Source organism: Mesoplodon densirostris, chromosome X, assembly GCF_025265405.1.
Source record: "Mesoplodon densirostris isolate mMesDen1 chromosome X, mMesDen1 primary haplotype, whole genome shotgun sequence".
Lineage (NCBI taxonomy): Eukaryota > Metazoa > Chordata > Mammalia > Artiodactyla > Ziphiidae > Mesoplodon > Mesoplodon densirostris.
In genome coordinates this window covers 47,893,316-47,916,416 of record NC_082681.1, presented here as the reverse complement: position 1 = coordinate 47,916,416, position 23,101 = coordinate 47,893,316, and the positions used below count along the sequence as shown (strand labels likewise).

At 43.2% G+C, this 23,101-nt stretch overlaps 1 protein-coding gene across 1 annotated transcript in view; it reads right to left on the bottom strand.

The window, feature by feature from the left end:
* Window positions 1-2,379: 2,379 nt before the first annotated feature.
* Window positions 2,380-23,101, bottom strand: part of LOC132482098 (glycine receptor subunit alpha-4) — a 28,742-nt gene continuing 8,020 nt past the window's right edge. The window contains exons 7-9 of the mRNA XM_060087157.1: window positions 20,276-20,490; window positions 8,132-8,281; window positions 2,380-2,670 (exon numbers count right to left, since the gene is read on the bottom strand). Coding sequence (XP_059943140.1) covers window positions 2,380-2,670; window positions 8,132-8,281; window positions 20,276-20,490 — 656 coding nt within the window. The remainder of the gene's footprint in view (window positions 2,671-8,131; window positions 8,282-20,275; window positions 20,491-23,101) is intronic.

The window sequence follows — 23,101 nt, the reverse complement described above, 5'->3', positions numbered from 1 at the left end:
ACAAACTTGTGTGGGAAGGGTGAGGAAAATGGAAGCTATTTGCACCGAATTCTGACACCCTGTGTCTCCCTTCTCCACTTGCCAGCTCCGATGGGGAGGGAGAGTACCTTCCACCTGGCATTGCTTCTGAGTAGCTTTGTGAACTCCTTTGGGCTATTATGTTGGCTGGTACTTTGGCTTCTTTGGCTCCCAGCACCAGCTGATGCCCTGAGCTGAGTCCCAGTTGGGCAGGCTCTATTGCTCAGTGCTGTAGCTGTCTCCAGAGCATTGTTCTTGAGACTTCCAACAGGGCAGATTTGTGCAGTTGGCCCATCTGGACAAGATCTATAACAAGTAGAGCTCTGTGCAATAAGCTCATCTCCATAGTCCACCCCCCCCCGCTACCCCCGCCTTCGGGCTGCAGCAGCCTGACACCCCAGCCCCACCATAGAGAGTATCAAAGAGATACTCTCTGCTCCTTTCAAAGGGGTATTGCTTGTGGCCTTTCATTGATTGGCACTACCTGGGCAGAAATGGGAAAACAGGGATTCTCTGGCCTCTCAATTTAATCTCCTTTCTTTAGCCAGTCCTTTAGTTTTGAATCTCCTTGGCCACCAGAGTCATAATTAATATTTTCAATAAGGTTAATTTCTGGTCCAGCTACCCTGATCAGCCCAGAATGCTCTCCTCAAAGCCAAGAGACAAGAAGAGTATCTCAGTGAACAGGAAAGAGCAGCCAAGCTCAACAGGAAAAAAGGGGGAAAGAAGCTGAGCTCTTGGTTTGACTATAGGATTTGCTTTGGTCATTGGATTTATTGACTTTCCATTTTGAACACCGTTTTGAGAAAGGGAGTAAAGGAGGGAGGGGAAGGGAGGAAGATGAGAGAGAGAAAGAGAGAGAGAGAGAGAGAGAGAGAGAGAGAGAGAGAGAGAGATTAGACTCACATAGTAAATTATTGCAGGTCCAGAGAAAAAGTCAAGATGTTAGAGATCATTTGATCACTTCTGTCTTCCAGTTGTTTAGCTCAGCACTTTAATCTTCCCTTTTTCAGTTCTTCACAGTGGGTCATTTCAAAGGACTCAGAGTACCAGGCCTGTGCTTCCCCATGTCCCTGTGGTATGTCAGGTCTGATATGAGCCCTTCGCACCCCCTCTATTCTGACATTTCTGGTAGCTTCAACTGACTGCTTCCCCTCCTCACTGTAGAAGGAGAAGGGAAGCAAGAGAAGGATTAAGAAATAACTCCAATTTATGTTTTTCTAACTTCTACAACTCCATCCTGAGATTGGCCAAGTCAATATTTGTCCAGGATAGGGGTCCTCTATATACCTAGTTCCTCCCTCCTTTAGGAACCTTGAAGCCCACTTTATCCCAGACAAGGTTACATGGCACTATTATTTGCTCACTAAAAGGAGCAAATTGGAAATGAGGGGTCCAGGGAAATAAAGAGACTTTGGAGAAAAAGAAGAAACAAATAAAAGCACAGCTGACAGAAGACTCCCTGAGGATAGTTTCTGTATTGTACTCCTCCTAGGTCCTACTGCTTTGGATATCACTTTTCTTAAATGTTTCTAGCATCGCTGAGTAACTTTCTTGAAGACTAAGCATTTTTCTCTTTTTACACTCCGTAGCAGTCAAACACACCCTGCTGCCATGTTAGTTACTTAGGGAATAAAACAAATATTTCTGAGACCAGGAAATTCAGGTAGATCTGGAAGGGTGATCTCTCTGAGAATCCAAGATTTCTGACCTCATTCTGACAGTGTTGAGCTTCCAAGGAAACTTGAAGACCTCTCTGTTGGGTCATATAGCAATGCCCTACCCCAGTGCAGCTGATGACTGTTCTAACCTTGCTGAGAGATGGGGAATCTATCCCCTTGCCTTCCTCCCACAGTCAAGAAAACCTGACTAGGTCACACAGGGCAGCACTTGTGGATGGGAAAGACTCCCTATTTGAGCCTGTGGTAGAAGGTACAGAGGGCACAGTAAAGGTCAGGCTCTGGGTGGGAGGTGGGAGGGCAAAGATTGGTGCAGATTAAGATGACAAATGCCAGAATCTAGTAGCAATGGTCTGAATAGTCTCCACCAGAGACCTGAAAAACATAGAAGCTCCAGTCAGGGAAGAAGGTCATCCTGGCCCCAAGAACATGGCCAAACCTTACTCTCATGAGAAATGGGATAGTATGGAGAAAATCTGAATTAGGGTAGGTAAGCCATCTTTCTAAGTAAAGCCACCATTGGCACCCTGCATTGTAGACCCACATAGCTTTGGGATTGGCTGTTGAAGTTCTGAGTGGGAGATCAGGAAGGAACTGTTCAAGCCCTTGATGGAATCTAATGCATGGGGAAGCCCACCCAGGAGGAAGCAGGAAGCCAACAGCTGGACTCTTTAGCTCCTATTCACAGTGCCTGGTGGATATCTTCTGACCGTAGCACTTTATAGACAACCCAGTAGAAGATGTTGAAGATGAGGAAAGTGAAAGGGAAGACAGCCCGGGAGATGGTGTCAATCCTCTTGGCCTGGTCCACGTAGAGTTTCCACATGTTTTCTCCTTCCCTTAGAAGAGGGGCTGGAGGTTGGGGGCTATAAATGCCAGAACCTTCCATTGGACCTCCATCCCTTGCCTGCAGGCAGTGGCCCAGGCCATAGCCACGGAAATAAAGGCGACTTTCTCGGGTGATATCTTCCTCCTGGAATTACATGGAAGAAAAGGCAGAATTTGAGGTTACAGCTCTAAGGCAGAGGAATAGAGACCAGGCCACACAAATATCTCAGGTGGTGCTATGCAGACAGGGTGGCTGGGTACACAGGCCCACTGCATGTTTTTTTATGGCCACAAAACTACTCATGAGATAGATGTATGTTAAGCAGCTATACGTGGTATGGATGGTATATGTTATGATTCCATTTGCAGATAAGCCCCGAGCGGCCTTTTTAAAATGCATAACATCATTTAGAGCCATCTAAAACCCAGTGAAGTGCCACCTCACCACGAGAGGGACATCTCAATGTCAAGTTATCTCTGACTGGTAGTAAACAGAATAAACAGAACAATGAAACCTTTAGAAAGCACAGCTGAGATATTTAGACTTGGGAACTTGACTTTAATGACTTCCAAAAGCTGCAAAATTAATTCTGCTTGTACACAGTATCTTAAAAAAATGTTTATCTTGACTTAAAGCTGAAAATTCCAAAAGTTTCAGATAACCTAGTGGGCTATCTGAATTATTGTAAAGCTGATCATGCTCTTGCAGATACGTGTGCTTCTAGGGTAACATTTATTACCCAATACACATTCCATTCATGTACAATATATGCATTCTGATGAACACATTAACACTGAAGAGGTAAATTTTTATATAAGCATTAAGCAATGTAGCAGACTACACAAAGTTTGTCTAATAAATGACAGCTGACAATCTTAAGTAGCTATAACACAGCTGAGAGCCAGAAGGTAAGGCCACAAAGATAGATAGAGATCTAGAGAGAGATGGAGAGGGAGAAGGAGGGAAAAGGAGAGAGAGAGAGAGTGAGAGAAAGAGAGAGAGAGAGAGAGAGAGAGAGAGAGAGAGAGAGAGAGAGAGAACCAAAGCCCCTGAGTGATCAACAGAGAGAACTTTACTCATATAAGAGCCTTTCAGGGCCCCACTCAGAGCCTATTTACTCTTGGTTTCTATATAACCCAAACCTGCCCAATGTTGGCTACTTCTAAAGGACATACCGCCATCAGAAGTGGTTCACAGCCTGGAAATTAGACAGAGGACAGGTAAGTATATACCAAAACCTAGAAATACTTCATTCAAAGATGGTTATAATTTTGTAAAGTACTGATGTTTACAGGAGTAAAAGCTTCAGCTATGTAAGAAATAACCTGAAGTGAAATGTCCCCTTGTGGGATGGTGCCAACTATCTTCTCAGTGTGTCCAGGGCCGAGGGCTTCCTGAGACTAGGAGCTTTCAGTACTAAAACAGAATAAGGCACATGTATGTTGAATGGATGTGACAGATATACATAAAATGTAGATAAAAGTAGATTTTACACATGCTATGCAGTTAGAAGGACATCATAGGGTGTTTATAATGAGATCTCTGTAGCTATAGTAACCCACTGAAAAGTGGTTTAATCGATGAGATGTTGGTGTGGTGGGTCCCAGTGAGCCTTGATTATGACAGCACTAGAAGGCCTAGCCTGTCACTGGGCATCAGAGGCAGACAAGCTTAGGTCAGAGATTTATCAACAGATCCCACCTCTTTCTCTGCTTCCTGTGGGCTCATAGTACAGACGTGGGAAAGGGTATCGGTCTTGCTCACCGCTGTGTCCCCAGTGCCTAGCACAGAGCTGGCATCCAATAGGCACCCAGTAGACATTAGTTGAATGAATGAATGGACTGATGAACCACATGCCTCAGAGTACAGGACAGGGAATGGCTTTGTTCTCATGAAGCCAGCCTCCTCTCAGGATCTCAGACTGAAGAGTCTACTCAGAAGAGAATCTTAGCTACAGAGTACTTGGCAGAAAAAGCAATTACTCCTTGCCCCACCACTGCACAGGGTGTGATGCCCTTCGGCCTTTAGAAAGAGTGGCACTTTGGCATAGGGAAGGGTCTCTCTAAGTTTGCCCACCAGAGAGCCTTGCTATTCAATCCTCGATTTTGCCAGTCTCTGTGGAGAGAGTTGTACACGTGTAGGCCAGAGGCAATTCACTCCTGTGGTGGTGCTTTGACCCTGAGTTGTTGTGGTGAGGCAGCCTCAGTTCTCTCCTCAAAATTCTTTACATAACCTGTCACCACAGGCCTTGGCTCACCTCATCTGTGTTCTGTAATTCATTTTCACACAGTTTCTACCAGAGAGGTTGTGCTAGACCCATTTTATAGATGAAGAACCAGAGGCAAACAAAATATCTCCCACATAAGTGAAAAATGAGGGGGTAAATAAAATGATTTTTCCTTTTGCTTTCCAGTTCAGAGTCCCTCAGACTCCCTGTTCCCTGCTGCTCATCCTGATCCTCTCAGCTCTCCAGCCAGAGGATACAATCATGGAATATATTTGTTTGCAAAAATCTCTGAAAGAGAAAGTTGAATCCAACTGCTCTTTCTGTTTCTATAGATCTAATTATTTCCCCTTTTCTCCAATCACAGTAAATCTAAAGGGAATTATTGGGAAATATTCCAAGGCTGGAAAAAGCTATTTCACACAGGAGAGAAAATATGGCCAATAGAATGTCACCCTTGGCTCTTTTTAATTTTTACACGTTGCACCACTTGTAGTTGGGGGAGCAAACATGAGTGGCCTAAAATTCAAGGGTGGGGATCCTGGATTTGGGTATTACCTATTTAGGCCAAATTCTGAGGTGTGTGTGTGTGTGTGTGTGTGTTCGGGAGGGACAATGGAGGCTTAAACTCCACTTTGTGGCTTCCATGGCTGTTGAAATAGAACATTTCTGTGGCAGATATCTATAGGGGAGGAGGACTGGGGAGCTAGAGAGGAAAGATATTCCAAAACCAAGCTGGGGTGGGAATGCACGGTGTGGGAGATGAGGTGTGGAGATGGGAAGGAGGGATAGATATTGAGTGATATATATTGAAGTGAGAGAGGAAGTTGGAGAATGGGGGAGGGTCCTGGGGGATGGAAAGAGGCAAGCAGGGTTCTGGGATCAAGCGCCTGAGAGGATTTGGCAGTATTTTGAAATTTCTTCCATTTCTCAAGTTAGTCTGTTGATAATGGTAAGGCTTTTTCCCTCTCCATCTTGAAAGAGAGCCCTTGCCAATCAGCCTGCAAAGGTTGGTGGAGTAGATTCTGTGGCTGCTGTGTCCAGAACCTGGTGCCAGGGCCTGTTGAGATTATAAAAAAGGAGAGACAGACTCTTCCCTGTGGGGTTTCTAGACTAGCTGGGAAGACAAAATGGAATTGTCTGGGGAAAAAAATTGAGCTGTTGGGTTGCCCAAAAACCCGAACGAACTTTTTGGCCAAGCCAATATTTTTAGACCGTGACATGGAAGGAGATCACCATGCTGTGGAGATGGGTAGTTGAGGAGAGATTTGAGAAGAACATAATGAAGTCTGGAGCTGGGTGAATAGCTGGCTGGCTTCTAGAATACTCCTAACTTGCTCTTGACTAAGGGATCCCTGAAAATCATATGGATTCTCTCTCTCCCTTAAGAGGGCTCCTCTCAAGACTAAAAACTGCTCCTCTAGCTGGAACAGCAGGGCCCAGAGAGAGGTTCTAGAAATAGATTAACTCTGCATCAACTTTTTCAGCCTGCTCAGTGACCTCTAGGATTCTGCTACATTTCTTCTGGGATGACAGTGGCTTTAGGAATCTCAAAAAGGGACAGGACTAATGGCACAAGTTTTGGTTTTCAGGTTTTATTTATATTAATCGTAAGCCCAGTCCACTTTGAGGCAGGATCCAGGTGCCTAAGCAGGGCCCAGGCTGATGTTATAACTTTGCAATTATTGAGCACTGGTTATGACAGACTTCATTATGAGATCAGGATCACCCTGTACATGACCAGGAGGGGATAGGCCATGGGTAGTTGGAGGTTGGAGAGGTGCAGGGAAGGGGGCGGGACTAGTGTCAACCTGGAGTAGCTCTACAGTAACTGCAGCAGTCTTCTGTTGCTGGGACACACACACAGGCAATCTATCTGGCAAAAGGACTCTGGGACTGGTTGGCAGCCTGCTCTTCTTTCCCAAGGTAGGCATTGAGAAGGCATCAAGATCAAAACCCCTATAAAGATAAGATTTTGGTACCTGCAGGCAGGCTTGACACAGCTAAAAAGGAGGTGGGGACAGTTAGCTTAGAAAAGGGTGCATCTACTTTTCCTGCCCTTCTGCCAAGTCCATATCTTTTTTCTAAGTCTCAGCATCGGCTACGAAGGCTTTTTTTAGATCTCTTGAAGAATCAGTCCTACTCAAGGAGATGTAGTTATGGATCAATCCACTAGAGGGCGGGTTTCCCAGGACACAACTCAAGGACTGAAGCCAGGCAAGAATTGATAAATTCCGACAAACCACCAGATGAGGCAGGAGCCCTGCCCTCAGCAGAAAGGGACCTTAGCAAGGAACATGAAATCCCGGAGGATAATTTTAGTGCAGACATATGGTAAGGGTACTCCAGGAGCAGCTGAAGTGGGAGGTGGGATGTTAAGAAGAGAGAAGAACCTTAGGGCTAGAGTGGCCCCGACAGGCTAGAGCCAGTGGGCTTAGATAGAACATTGTTTCTTCTCCCGCAAGAGGTCATATGTGCCTGCCGCTTGGCTTAGGAGCCTCCAGATAAGGCAGAAAACAAGGAGTCAGAGCTCAAGACAGGCCAGAGCTCTGTGTGTCTGATGATTAAGTGAGATGATTAAGTGACCAGTATGTAGCTCAGCAAAGGCTTTTAGCTTTGCTCATAACTGGGCACTGGCTTCTGTGAGAGTGGCCCAGGCACCTCTGTTGTCATGGCAACGTATCTAGCACCTATGGTCTGGGTAATGGTGGGGAGGAAGAACTGTCTCTGTTGTCACGATGACAAGATCCCTACTCTATTTCCCCAGGTGATCACTCTACTGTAGAAGAAATGGGGTTAACAAACAAGAGTGAGGGAGAACAACAGCTCATGCCCAACAACTGATGCGCCCAGTGAAGATCAAGGTGAAGAAATCCAACAGCCAGAAGAGGCAAGTGGTGGTTTTTCAATTCCAGTTTAGTTATGGGGACCCTTTTACAATGCTCCCCTAGAAAGGCAACAATGCCTGATCTGAATTCTTAACCATCAAACAGTATATGACAACTTGGGGTACCTTCCTCCTGGGTGGGAGGAGAATCAGGAGCAACCACTACTTATTCTCAAAGCAATCTCATGTTAACTAACTTGACAAGGTTCTAATATTGGTTCACATTTTTTCAGTGCTTACTATGCCCATGCTCTTAATCAGTCTGCTAGACTGCCCTACAGGAATTAATGTCCCATTGGACAGAAAAAGACATGGAATCAAAGAGTTTGTTAAAGTACTTAGCTTATTTGTGACCAGCTTGGGACTAGAATCCAGGATCCTGATTGCCTGTCTAGTCCTTGCAGCCTAGGTCGAGTCTTGGTTTGTGGGAGGAGTAGTAGGGAGGAAGAAGTCCAAAGGAGAAAGGAAGTGGGCCCCTCCCTAGTTATACTCACCATGCGTTGGAGCCTCTGCCTTCTTCGAAGTCGCATGAATTCCTTATGCTGACGGGAGACAAAATTGACAGCAGCGTACTCCAGCAGGGCAGCGAACACGAAGAGGAGGCACACAGACATCCATATGTCGATTGCCTTCACGTAGGACACCTGCAACATCCACCAATGGAGCAGTCAGCTTTCCAGGAGTCCTTCCATGGTCTATCCAGTGAATTGCCAACCCATATCAACTGCCTGCTGTTCTTCAGTTTTATCCTGAATTTCTTCTGGTTTTTAAAGAAGATTCCCATGATATATCGCATTGTCTAAAGGCCCATGTCAAAGAGATCGGGCTACCCATCATCCTTCACCTCTCTGCCTTCTCCACCCTCCACTTGCATCTGCCTTTCCTCCCTATACTTCTTTTCCTTTCTTTCTTTCTTCTTTGCGTACTTCTGCTTCTACTTATTATTCTTTTCATTCTTGTCTTCTGATTCTTTTCTTTCAATAAAAAGCAATGAACATGAATGCTGTTTTTGTTTGCCTTCTGTTCTCTCCTAGGGTCATCACAGCTGTGGTGGTAATTGGGTGGGGTGTGTTATTCCCATGTGAGACACATGAGGACATTGGAGGCCTAGAGGAGAAAAGTCTTAGCCAAGATTACCCAGTGAGAAGATAGCAGTAGGGCTTGGGGATCCTGGGCTTTCAATTCAGTGGTGCTGCCCTTTACCTAGGCTGTAGTCTCAATATCAGACTAGGAGGTCCTTTCTTTCCTTCCTCCAACCCTATTCTTCTTTGACCTTGTGATTTTTTCCTGCTGTTCTTTGTGAGAGACCCTGGTGGGGATTTGAACTGAGTGGTGAGTGAGGACCTCATGTCCTACAATGAAGAGCAAAACAGGGCAGGGATCCCAATGGAGTGTACAATCCACGCCCTGCTATGGATGCTTCTCTCATTTCAAGGCACTGCTGCCTTCCGCCTATCCATTCCTTAGTGCTCTCCTCTGCTACCTGCCTTGGTAGCCTTTAAGTACAGTCAGCCCTCTGTATTCATGGGTTCTGTGTCTGAGGATACGAAGGGCCAAATGTAAGGGACTTGAGCATCTGCTGATTTTGGTATCTGCAGGGGGTCCTGGAAGCAATCCCCTACTGGTACTGAGGGATGACTGTACTTTTCTCTCCCATTTCTCTTGTGAAGAGAGAATGCTCACATCTCCTGAAGCAGGGTTGTGGCTGGGTGGGACCAGAAGAGAGGCCAGAGCTCAGGTTTATGAAGTCCTTTCACTTCCTCAATCAGATCACCTCCCTACATTGTTTTGAGCAGCTGAGCTCACCTTATGGGGCTCCACAGCAGGAGTAGGATTAATGACAGGCAACTTTTTTCATCAGCCTCTGCTATGTTGGACAGTGAGCTTGCTGCAGACTCCAGGTAAGGAGCAGGTGTCACTAGAGAAATCTTCCACCTCAGTGGTTCTTAACTAGGGCTGACTCCCCCCACCCCCACCCCACCAGGGGCCTTTCAAAATGTTTGGAGACATTTTTGGTTGCACAATTTTGGGATGGTGCTGGCAACTGGCATCTAGTGGGTAGAGGCCAGGGAAGCTGCTAAATATCCTACAGTGCACAGGACACCCCCCCAACCCACACATCAAAGAAAAATTATCTCACCCAAAATGATGATAGTGCTAAGATGGAGAAACCCTAGGAAGACACTGGAACTCACCAAAAATGATACCCCACATCCAAAGACAAAGGAGAAGCCACAGTGAGAGGGTAAGAGGGGCACAATCACAGTAAAATCAAATCCCATAACTGGTGGGTGGGTGACTCATAGACTGGAGAACACTTATACCACAGAAGTCCACCCACTGGAGTGAAGGTTCTGAGCCCCACGTCCAGCTTCCCAACCTGGGAGTCCGGCAACGGGAGGAGGAATTCCTAGAGAATCAGACTTTGAAGCCTAGTGGGAATTGATTGCAGGACTTTTATGGGACTGGGGGAAACAGAGACTCCACTCTTGGAGGGCACAGACAAAGTAATGTGCGCATAGGGACCCAGGGGAAGGAGCAGTGACCCCAGGGGAGACTGAACCAGACCTACCTGCTAGTGTTGGAGGGTTTCCTGCAGAGGCGTGGGAGGGGGCTTTGCCTCACTGTGGGGACAAGGACACTGGCAGCAGAGGTTCTGGGGAGTACTACTTGGCGTGAGCCCTCCCAGAGTCTGTCATTAGCCCCACCAAAGAGCCCAGGAAGCCTCCAGTGTTGGCTGGCCTCAGGCAAAACAACCAACAGGGAGGGAACCCAGCCCCACCCATCAACAGTCAAGCAGATTAAAGTTTTATTGAGCTCTGCCCACCAGAGCAACAGTCAGCTCTACCCACCACCAGTCCCTCCCATCAGGAAACTTACACAAGCCTCTTAGACAGTCTCATCCACCAGAGGGCAGAAAGCAGAAACAAGAACTACAATCCTGCAGCCTGTGGAACAAAAACCACATTCACAGAAAGATAGACAAGATGAAAAGGCAGAGGGCTATGTACCAGATGAAGGAACAAGATAAAACTCCAGAAAAACAACTAAATGAAGTGGAGATAGGCAACTTTCCAGAAAAAGAATTCAGAATAATGATAGTGAAGATGATCCAGGACCTCGGAAAAAGAATGGAGGCAAAGATCGAGAAGATGCAAGAAATGTTTAACAAAGACTTAGAAGAATTAAAGAACAAACAGAGATGAACAGTACAATAACTGAAATGAAAACTACACTAGAAAGAATCAATTGCAGAATAACTGAGGCAAAAGAACGGATAAGTGACCTGGAAGACAGAATGGTGGAATTCACTGCTACAGAACAGAATAAAGAAAAAAGAATGAAAAGAAATGAAGACAGCCTAAGAGACCTCTGGGACAACATTAAACGCAACAACATTCGCATTATAAGGGTCCCAGAAGGAGAAGAGAGAGAGAAAGGGCCAGAGAAAATATTTGAAGAGATTATAGTCGAAAACTTCCCTAACATGGGAAAGAAAATAGCCAGGAAACGCGACCAGTCCCATACAGGATAAACCCAAGGAGAAACATGCCAAAACACACAGTAATTAAATTGGCAAAAATTAAAGACAAAGAAAAATTATTGAAAGCAGCAAGGGAAAAATGAAAAATAACATACAAGGGAACTCCCATAAGGTTAACAGATGATTTCTCAGCAGAAATTCTACAAGCCAGAAGGGAGTGGCATGATATACTTAAAGTGATGAAAGGGAAGAACTTACAACCAAGATTACTCTACCCAGCAAGGATCTCATTCAGATTCGATGGAGAAATCAAAAGCTTTACAGACAAGCAAAAGCTAAGAGAATTCAGCACCACCAAACCAGCTCTACAGCAAATGCTAAAGGAACTTCTCTAACTGGGAAGCACAAGAGAAGAAAATGATCTACAAAAACAAACCCAAAACAATTAAGAAAATGGTCATAGGAACATACATATCGATAATTACCTTAAACGTGAATGGAATAAGTGCTCCAACCAAAAGACACAGGTTTGCTGAATGGATACAAAAACAAGACCCATATATATGCTGTCTACAAGAGACCCACTTCAGACCTAGGGACACATACAGACTAAAAGTGAGGGGATGGAAAAAGATATTACATGCAAATGGAAATCGAAAGAAAGCTGGAGTAGCTATACTCATATCAGATAAAAGAGACATTAAAATAAAGAATGTTACAAGAGACAAGGAAGGACACTACATAATGATCAAGGGATCAATCCAAGAAGATACAACAATTACAAATATATATGCACGCAACATAGGAGCACCTCAATACATAAGGCAACTGCTAACAGCTATAAAAGAGGACATTGACAGTAACACAATAATAGTGGGGGACTTTAACACCTCACACCAATGGACAGATCATCCAAAATGAAAATTAATAAGGAAACACAGGCTTTAAATGACACAATAGACCAGATAGATTTAACTGATATTTATAGGACATTCCATCCAAAAACAGCAGATTACACTTTCTACTCAAGTGCGCACAAAACATTCTCCAGGATAGATCACATCTTGGGTCACAAATCAAGCCTCAGTAAATTTAAGAAAATTGAAATCATATCAAGCATCTTTTCTGACCACAACGCTATTAGATTAGAAATGAATTACAGGGGAAAAAATGTAAAAAACACAAACACATGGAGGCTAAACAATACGTTACTAAACAACCAAGACATCACTGAAGAAATCAAAGAGGAACTCAAAAAATACCTAGAGACAAATGACAATGAAAACACAACAATCCAAAACCTATGGGATGCAGCAAAAGCAGTTCTAAGAGGGAAGTTTATAGCTATACAAGCCTACCTCAAGAAACAAGAAAAAGCTCAAGTAAACAATCTAACCTTACACCTAAAGGAACTAGAGAAAGAAGAACAAACCAAACCCAAACTTAGCAGAAGGAAAGAAATCATAAAGATCAGAGCAGAAATAAATGAAATAGAAACAAAGAAAACGATAGCAAAGATCAATAAAACTAAAAGCTGGTTCTTTGAGAAGATAAGCAAAATGATAAACCATTAGCCAGACTCATCCAGAAAAAGAGGGAGAGGGCTCAAATCAATAAAATTAGGAATGAAAAAGAAGTTACAATAGACACCGCAGAAATACAAAGCATCCTAAGAGACTACTACAAGCAACTCTATGCCAATAAAATGGACAGCCTGGAAGAAATGGACAAATTCTTAGAAAGGTATAACCTTCAAAGACTGAACCAGTAAGAAACAGAAAATATGAACAGACCAATCACAAGTAATGAAATTTAAAGTGTGATTAAAAATCTTCCAACAAACAAAAGTACAGGACCAGATGGCTTCACAGGTGAATTCTATCAAACATTTAGAGAAGAGCTAACACCCATCCTTCTCAAACTCTTCCAAAAAATTGCAGAGGAAGGAACACTCCCAAACTCATTCTATGAGGCCACCATCACCCTGATACCAAAACCACACAAAGATACTACAGAAAAAGAAAATTACAGACCAATATGACTGATGAATATAGATGCGAAAATCCTCAACAGAATACTAGCAAACAGAATCCAACAACACATTAAAAGGATCATACACCATGATCAAGTGGGATTTATCCCAGGGATGCAAGGATTCTTCAATATACGCAAATCAATCAATGTGATACACCATATTAACAAATTGAAGAATAAAAACCATATGATCATCTCAATAGATGCAGAAAAAGCTTTTGACAAAATTCAACACCCATTTATGATAAAAACTCTCCAGAAAGTGGGCACAGAGGGAACCTAACTCAACATAATAAAGGCCATATATGACAAATCCACAGCAAACATCATTCTCAATGGTGAAGAACTGAAAGCATTTCCTCTAAGATTAAGAATGAGACAAGGATGTCCACTCTCTCCACTTTTATTCAACACAGTTTTGGTAGTCCTAGCCACAGCAATCAGAGAAGAAAAAGAAATAAAAGGAATACAAATTGGAAAAGAAGGAGTAAAACTGCACTGTTTGCAGATGACATGATAGTATACATAGAGAATCCTAAAGATGCCACCAGAAAACTACTAGAGCTAATCAGTGAATTTGGTAAAGTTGCAGGATACAAAATTAATGCCCAGAAATCTCTGCATTCATACACACTAATGATGAAAAATCTGAAAGAGAAATTATGGAAAAACTCCCATTTACCACTGCAACAAAAAGAACAAAATACCTAGGAATAAACGTACCTAGGGAGAAAAAAGAGCTGTATGCAGAAAACTATAAGACACTGATGAAAGAAATTAAAGATGATACCAACAGATGGAGAGATATACCATGTTCTTGAATTGGAAGAATCAATATTGTGAAAATGACTATACTATCCAAAGCAATCTACAGATTCAATGCAATCCTTATGAAATTACCAATGGCAGTTTTGATGGAACAAGAACAAATCATCTTAAAATTTGTATGGAGACACAAAAGACCCCGAATAGACAAAGCAGTCTTGAGGTAAAAAAACGGAGCTGGAGGAATCATACTCCCTGACTTCAGACTATACTACAAAGCTACAGTAATCAAGACAATATGGTACAGGCACAAAAACAGAAACATAGATCAATGGAACAAGATAGAAAGCCCAGAGATAAACCCACGCACATATGGTCAACTAATCTATGACAAAAGAGACAAAGATACACAATGGAGAAAAGACAGTCTCTTCAATAAGTGGTGCTGGGAAAATTGGACAGCTACATGTAATGAATGAAATTAGAACACTCCCTAACACCATACACAAAAATAAACTCAAAATGGATTCAAGACCTAAATGTAAGACCAGACACTGTAAAACTCTTAGAGGAAAACATAGGAAGAACATTCTTTGACATAAATCACAGCAAGATCTTTTTTGGTCCACCTCCTAGAGTAATGGAAATAAAAACAAAAATAAACAAATGGGACCTAATGAAACTTCAAAGCTTTTGCACAGCAAAGGAAACCATAAACAAGACCAAAAGACAACCCTCAGAATGGGAGAAGATATTTGCAAATGAATCAATGGACAAAAGATTAATCTCCAAAATATATAAACAACTCATGCAGCTCAATATTAAAAAAACAAATAACCCAATCCAAAAATGGGCAGAAGACCTAAATAGACATTTCTCCAAAGAGGACATACAGATGGCCAGGAAGCACATGAAAAGCTGCTGACCATCACTAATTATTAGAGAAATGCAAATCAAAACTACAATGAGGTATCACCTCACACCAGTTAGAATGGGCATCATCAGAAAATCTACAAACAACAAATGCTGGAGAGGGTGTGGAGAAAAGGGAGCCCTCTTGCTCTGTTGCTGGGAATGTAAATCGATACAGCCACTATGGAGAACAGTATGGAGGTTCCTTAAAAAACTAAAAATAGAATTACCATATGATCCAGCAATCCCACTACTGGGCATATACCCAGAGAATACCATAATTCAAAAAAGACACATGAACCCCAGTGTTCATTGCAGCACTATTTACAATAGCCAGGTCATGGAAGCAACCTAAATGCCCATCGACAGATGAATGGATAAAGAGGTTGTCGTACATATATACAATGGAATATTACTCAGCCATAAAAAGGAATGAAATTGAGTCATTTGTTGAGACATGGATGGACCTAGAGACTGTCATACAGAGTGAACTAAGTCAGAAAGAGAAAAACAAATATCGTATATTAACGCGTGTATGTGGAACCTAGAGAAATGGTACAGATGAACTGGTGTGCAGGGCAGAAGTTGAGACACAGATGTAGAGGACAAACGTATGGACACCAAGGGGGGAAAACCGCGGTGGGATGGGGATGGTGGCATGCTGAATTGGGTGATTGGAATTGACATGTATACACTGATGTGTATAAAATTGATGACTAATAAGAACCTGCAGTATAAAAAACAAACAAACAAACAGAACAACTAATACTAAACTTTCTTTGGGTTATTTGTATGGAAATATGTTAATATAAATATTTCAGACATTACATGAAATTTCTAAAAATTTTATACGTTCTGGTATAATGTTATAAGTCATAATTCTAGTTATTACTTTAAAATGTATATCTCAGAAATAACTAAATTTCCTTGTCAGTTGCATTGTTATGAACTTTCATCAAATCTCTAACCATGGTCATTTTTAAGTCTTTTGTCATTTACAGACAGTTCTGGGTGTACTCTGATGCTTTTGCAAAAATGTTCCTATAAAAGGGTTTCATCTTCAAGGAATTCATGGAAAAGACTCTGACAAGTACAGGTTTCTGGTAACTAACTATACTGCTGAACTGAATGAATAAGCATTTTCAGAACTCTAATGGAAAACTGATGAATTCATAAAAGTGCTAACAAAAGATGAAGATGAAAAAAAATTAATTACATGGGACTGAGTGAACTGATGAGGATGATTATAACTTTTGTGACTTTCTGTTTGAGTAAAAAGAAAATCCCACAAGGACTCAGAGGCAAAAAATATACAAATCAATTTTCACTGCAAAGTAAAGGAGCTGTTACAGTGGAGGATTCCTGGACTGAATGTCAATATTATGACATAGTATGAGTGTGTTTCGTGTTTGGTAATTGCAATCATTGTTGCTTTTGTTGTGGTCATCCATTTACAATGCTTGGTGTCAGTTTATTTATCTCTTGTAAAAATAAAATACAGTGAGTGTGTGTAAAAAAAAAAGATTGAGAAACCCTGCTCTTTTTCTTTTAAGGCAGTTCCACTGAGATGGTAGTGGTGGGTTGCTAGGTAACCCTGATTAAGCATCCCTTGGTGTTTCCACTTTGCCACCTACTAAGACGTCATCCTGTTTCATTCACCATCTCCCAGTCCCACTGTGCCCCCAGGGATGTTAAGTGATACAAAAATCCATAATGAGGTAATGAGAAGGGAGGTCCACGAAGGACTTTGGACCATCAAAAGAAAAGGACACCTTAAGCAGCAGGAAGAAAGTCTTGTTAACAATACGTGTCAACAATACACCTTAAATATCTGTGGAATCCATCCACTTGCTATCCTGACTCATCTGAAGGAGTGCAACAGTTTCCTAAATGGTCTCCCTGCATCTACGCTTGCCACCTCCAATCTGTTCTCCAAACAGCAGCCAGGATTTTGTTTTGAAAATGTAAGTCTGATCATATCAGTCCTCTGCTTACAACCCTTCAGTGGTTCTCCATTATCCTTCCAATACAGTCAATGCTCCCCTTAGCATGGCATCTAGCCACTACCTACTACTTCAGCCTCATCTCGCCCCTTGCAATCTATGACCCTGCCATGATGATCAATTGCAGTTGTCTCCCAAGGAGATAATCTCTCTCTGTATCTCTCCTTTACCTTGATAACTTTTACTTAAACCGTTCACTTCAGATACCGTATCCTCTGAGAAGTCTTCCTTAATCATCCTAGTTTGGGTTGGTTGCCGCTACTGTATGTGCTCAGGTTACCTACACCTTCTTAGCATCCATCAAATATATCTGGCTATTTCCTTCACTAGACTGCGAGCTCTTCAGTGGCAGGGACTCTTTCCATCGAGTTCACTGTGCCTAGCTGAGTGCCTGGCACATAGTAAGTATCTTTTGAATTAATGAACGGATGGATAGTTTGTATTTGTCTCTGCTGGCTTCTGTTTGCTCTCTTGGCCCTCCTTGTTACTACTTGCCCAAGAGCTGTGAGCCATTTAGATTACAAGATTTTGAAAGAATTGGGTCCCTCCTGCCCACTGCAACTTTAGGTCTAATCTGTCAGTGTCTGGTAGAAACTTCCATTACGCACTGAGCCACCTGCAGTTGTGTACATCAAGAACCTGGCAAAGAGACAGCCATGGGTGCCTTTGAGAGCCCTAGCCCTCATAAAGGCAAAGAAGGAGTGGCTTCCGGGAGCATGGAGAATGGCCATCCCAGCTGAGTTCCCTTACAACGTGAGCCTCTGCCACTCTCATCCTGGACGCTAGAGTTGTACTGGAGGTGGAATTGCTGTGGCTTTCAGAAGCCCCTGACCTGGCACCACCTTTTTCCTTGGGGCTCCCATAAATTCTAATGTTGCAGAAACTCAAGAGTGAGTGGAAGTTCCCTGACTTAGTCCCTTGTTCTGTGGGGCTGGCTAATGAAGCTATTTAGTTCAGGGTGCATGCCTACATATTTTGCTTATTGGCCAATGAGGCCAAGAAACGGTCCCCAACATAGAGAACAGACTTGTGGTTGCCAAAGGGGAGGTGGGGTGGGGAAGGGAAGGACTGGGAGTTTGGGATTAGCAGATGCAAACTGGTATATATAGAATGGATAAAAAAACAAGGTTGTACTGTATAGCACAGGGAACTACAGTCAATATCCTGTGATAAACCATTATGGAAAAGAATATGAAAAAAGAATGTCTCTATGTGTATAACTGAGTCACTTTGCTGTACAGCAGAGATTGACACAACATTGTAAATCAACTATACTTCAATAAAAATATATATACATAAAAAGAAAAGGTCATCAAAATCTGATAAGGCATCAAATACTGCAACCCGCACCCCAAATCAAACCAAATCAAACAATCCTCCAACAAAGTCCATTTTTTCCGTAAGAGAAAACAAAGTGATTCCTGGGAGCAGATGGATTGTGCTTGCTCACAGGAGGGGACTGGAGGAAGAAGTTCTCTCAGCAAGAATAAAGCATAAATTGTAGCATTTCCCTGAGTTAGAGGAAAATATCCTTCTTGTGTGGCAGTGGCAATAAACAAGGGCAGGGTTCTTAGGTCTGAACTACTTTTTTGCCTCTGGCCTTCATACAGGCCACTACCACAGCCCCACCTGTCCCTGTAGCCCTCGCCTAATCCCAGTCTGCCTCTCAGAGCCTCTTCAGTATCCTTGTCCATTTAGGAAATACATTTACAGGCCTACCTCAGAGATATTGTGGGTTCGGTTCCAGATCACTGCAATAAAGCAGATATTGCAATAAAGCGAACCACACAAATCTTTTGGTTTCCCAGTGCATATAAAAATTATGTTTACACTACACTGTAGTCTCTAGTAAGTGTGTAATAGCATTATGTCTAAAAAACAATGTGTATACCTTAATTAAAAAATACTTTTTGCTAAAAAGCTGCTAAGCATCATCTGACAACGCAGGGCTGCCACAAACCTTCAAGTCGTTAAAAAACACAGTATCTGCTAAGTGCAATAAAGCGAAGTGCAATAAAGCGAAGTGCAATAAAAGGAAGTATGCTTGTATAGGAAGTGATCTCTGACAACTTCCCCTAGGACATTAGATCTTAATCTGAGTTTTGTCACTATTTATCCCTAGAGGGCTTAGGACCACCTCAAAGGTTTCCTGGTGACTCAAAAATAATTGGAAACACCGCCAGCTGCTTTAGGCCTAGGTCTACCACCCAGTTCTTTCCACCTAGACCCCTAATAATTATAACAATAGTTAACATTTATTGAGTGGTTATTATGTGCCAAACACCGTTCTCTGTGTTAATACATTATCTTATTTATTACTTGCAATAACCCTATGGAAGAGGTAATATTTCCATGTTACAGGTGAGGAGACTGAGACGTTAAGGAATTTACCTAAGATCACCATTAGTAAATGACAAGGTGGGGACTTAAATCAAAATCTACCTGACTCTATTCTCTTACTCTTAACCACTATTACCCCCAGCCCCACCTCCCCACTATATAGCAAATTTGTAAATTCACTCTGGGTGTCTGGATTACCCCCTGTTTAAGTCCCCAGTAAAAATCTTCTTAAAAATAAACACTGGAAGATGGGCGATCACAGGGCCTGGTTTCCATCAATACAGAGCAAGAGGGAATATATTCACTGGAAGATCTGCAAAAGCTGTGTTGTTTTGGTTTCCCATTATTTCTCCATGGCCTAGTACAGTGCCTGGTACATAGTACGTGCTCAGTAAATATTTATTGATTGAATGAATGAGTTTGCTCCCTGATTTTCTCAGAGCCTTGTTGACTGTAAGGACATTGAGGTGACGACCTCTAAATTCCGCACATGAAGACATGAGGCAGGGAGAACCTAGGCCCAGTTCCATCAGCACAAATCTCTCTGCATAATCAAAATATCACCAGGCCCTAGGTGATCAGAGTCTACTGACTTTCATTGCTATTTGCTACCTCAAAGTTTTCTCACCCCAAAAGAAGGGACATTGTCTCTAGGGTTCTTTGTAATAGTACCCAATTTCCGACATAGCAAGAAACAGATGTCGGATTGTTTGACTGTTTCTTGTGAAGCATGACCTTGAGCAAGTCATTCTATCTCTCTGGGCTGTAATGCCCTCATCTGTACCATGAGGGAGTGGGACTTTCTACTTGCTAAGGGTCTTTTAATCTTGGACATGCTAGTATTTCCTGATGAAAGTCAAAGTAAGTCAGCACTGTTTCTACTCGTTCCCCAGCCAGAAAGCATCTGCAACCCCAGCCTCCACACTGTTAGCAATGTTATTAGCGGTATGTTCTGGGTGAAGAGAATGCAGGCCACCTGCTCTTGCTCGATGGCTCTTCTCTACCTTAAATCCAAGGAAAATAGTCAGCAGGAGGGAACAGGGGATGAATGGGAAATGGGGAGCTCTATGACAAGCAAGTTCCCTTGCATGTCTCTTCACCTTAGGCAAAGAGGCCCGGGAGCCAGAGCTCTGAGTTGTCATGGTGAGCACAGTGGTGATGCCTAGGCCCACCCGGGCAGGGGCAGCATCCATGTTGATCCAGAAGGAGACCCAGGACAGGATAACGATGAGTAGGCTGGGGATATACATCTGAATCAGATAGTAGCCCATCTGTCGTTCCAGGTGAAACTTTACCTCGATGCAGGTGAATTTCCCTGCAAGGAAAGAGGTGAGGTATCAGGCCCCAGGTCCCCAGCCTATAGCTGAGCCTGAGAGGCAGGACTAGGGCAGCTCTATTTCTGTGGGCACCTAACCTGCGCCAATAAATGAGCCTTTCAAAATGGCCCCAGGGAGCACCAGATGCATGTTTTGAAGAAACTCTCAGAGAAGCCACTGGGGACTTGAACTCTTGCTCCCAGCACTTTAGTTGCCAGCAGAAGGCCTTCCCCGTGACAGCACTGCAAGAGGATTAAGGGTGGGAGGGCTCCAGAGCCAGACTGCATGGGTTTGAATCCTGAACCTTCCACTCACTAGCTGTGTGACCTCAGGCAAAACACCTAAGCTTTTAAAGCTTCAGTTTCCTTGCCTGTAAAATAGAGTAACAACAATATCAACTCCATCATTGGGCAGTTGGAGGAATTAAACGAGATAATGTATTTGAGGTGTTGAGCACAGTAGGTAGCTGGTACTATTATCATGACTAACAAAATGAGCTTAGACTCCACTCAAATCTCAGAAGCCTAGCTTGTGTGTGCTGGGACCCTTGAAGCTCTCCAGCAACGATTCACTGAGATAAACACTGCCTGTGTCTTAAGCAAGTAAGAAGAGCAGGGTAGCAAACATCTGGAAACAATGTCTAACAGAGACCAGCTCTAGACAGCAGGCAGTGGATTCCCAAAAAGCATCTGGCAGAAGTATTCTATTCCACCCACAAAAAGTGCATTGGCCCCTGGCACATGCACCAATGCTCGCCTCCTCTGCCAGCCATCTTCATTTTACCCTGGTTTCCACTCCCCAAGGCTAAGAAAACACTAGCTCAGAGCTTCTGGCAGCAGACGCTTAGGATAACCAAAGCAAAAAGCAGAGGATGTGTATACTATTATTTTATTCTGGCCTAGGCTTGCTCTTAACAGGACTCTCTGATTCCTCAAAGTTCTTGATTTCATCAATGACTGATTATGGCTTTGACATGTCGTGTGATGCTGTGATCGCCTACTCTTCCCTGAGTCCACCCACCCTGGGCTTCTTGCCATGACATGTTTTGGCTAGGTATCCATATTTTCTTTCCTTTCTTTCCTTCCTTCCTTCCTTTTTTTTTGGTGATAGCAGTTTTGTTTTTTTTTTTTTTCCGGTACGCAGGCCTCTCACTGTTGTGGCCTCTCCCGTTGCGGAGCACAGGCTCCGGACATGCAGGCTCAGCGGCCATGGCTCACGGACCCAGCCGCTCTGCGGCATGTGGGATCTTCCCAGACCGGGGCACGAACCCGTGTCCCCTGCATTGGCAGGCGGACTCTCAACCACTGCACCACCAGGGAAGCCCGAGTGATAGCAGTTTTGTTTTCAATGACAAAATGAACACTTGTTTAGCACAGAACGAAAGTGAGAAGTAGAGAAAGAATAATAATATTCACAAGCTGACATTTGTCAAGCCCCTACTAAGTGCCCTGACTTTATATAGTTTATCTCATTTAAATCCCATAGCAACTCTTTGGGGCAGGTCAAATTATTATTTCCCATTTTATAGACAGGGATACTGAGGCTCAAAGAGATTAAGTTATGTTGCTCAAGGGCACCCAACTAGTAAATGGTGCAGCCAGAATTCAAACTCAGCTCTATCTGACTCCAGAGTTCTTGCTCTTACCTGTTGTATCATACTGCTTTAGAAACGCTTAGTGCTATTTCCTTCCAGGTTTTTTTTTTTTTTTTTTTTTGTGGTACACGGGCCTCTCACTGTTGTGGCCTCTCCCACTGCGGAGCACAGGCTCCGGACGCGCAGGCTCAGCGGCCATGGCTCACGGGCCTAGCCACTCCGTGGCATGTGGGATCTTCCCGGACCGGGGCACGAACCCTTGTCCCCTGCATGGGCAGGCGGACTCTCAACCACTGCGCCACCAGGGAAGCCCCTTCCAGGGTTTTTAAACACATGCTTTTGGTTTGTTTCTTTCATCACAGTAGAATCATTCTGTGTATACAACTTTGAATCTTAGCCTTTTCCACTTGAAGTTTCCCATGTTGATATAAGCACCTTGCAAGCATTCTTTTTAAACGTCTGGATAATATCCCACCAAGCAGATGTGCTATGTAATTTACTTAACTTTCACCCTATTGGTGGATATTTAGAGCAGTTCCAAGTTTTTGCTAGTATAAACAGTGACCCAGGAACCCTCTTGGGGTCTAAAGTCAATATGATATTTTGGAATATTTCCTTATAATAAATTCCAGGCAGTGGAATTCCTGGATCAACGGGTAGGGAAACAAATTTAGCTTCCAGACTAAAGTTTCTTAGTGTGCCCCCTGGACCACCTGCATCAGAATCCTCAGGATGCTTGTTCAAACACAGATTTCTGGGCTTCACTCCAAGGGCATGTAATCAGAATCTCTGAGAGGCAGAACCCAGGAATCAATATTTTAACAGGCTCCCCAGGGAAATATAATGCACACCAAAATTTGAAACCCACCAGTCTATATACAAAATGCCAGTTCTTTTCCCTAAAAAGTTATACCAATTTCCACTCACGCCAGCATTTTCTAAATTCAATGGCTCATTCGTCTCCCCAGCTACCTGCACCTCCACATTCACACACGAATTCATAGGGCTGCACCCAA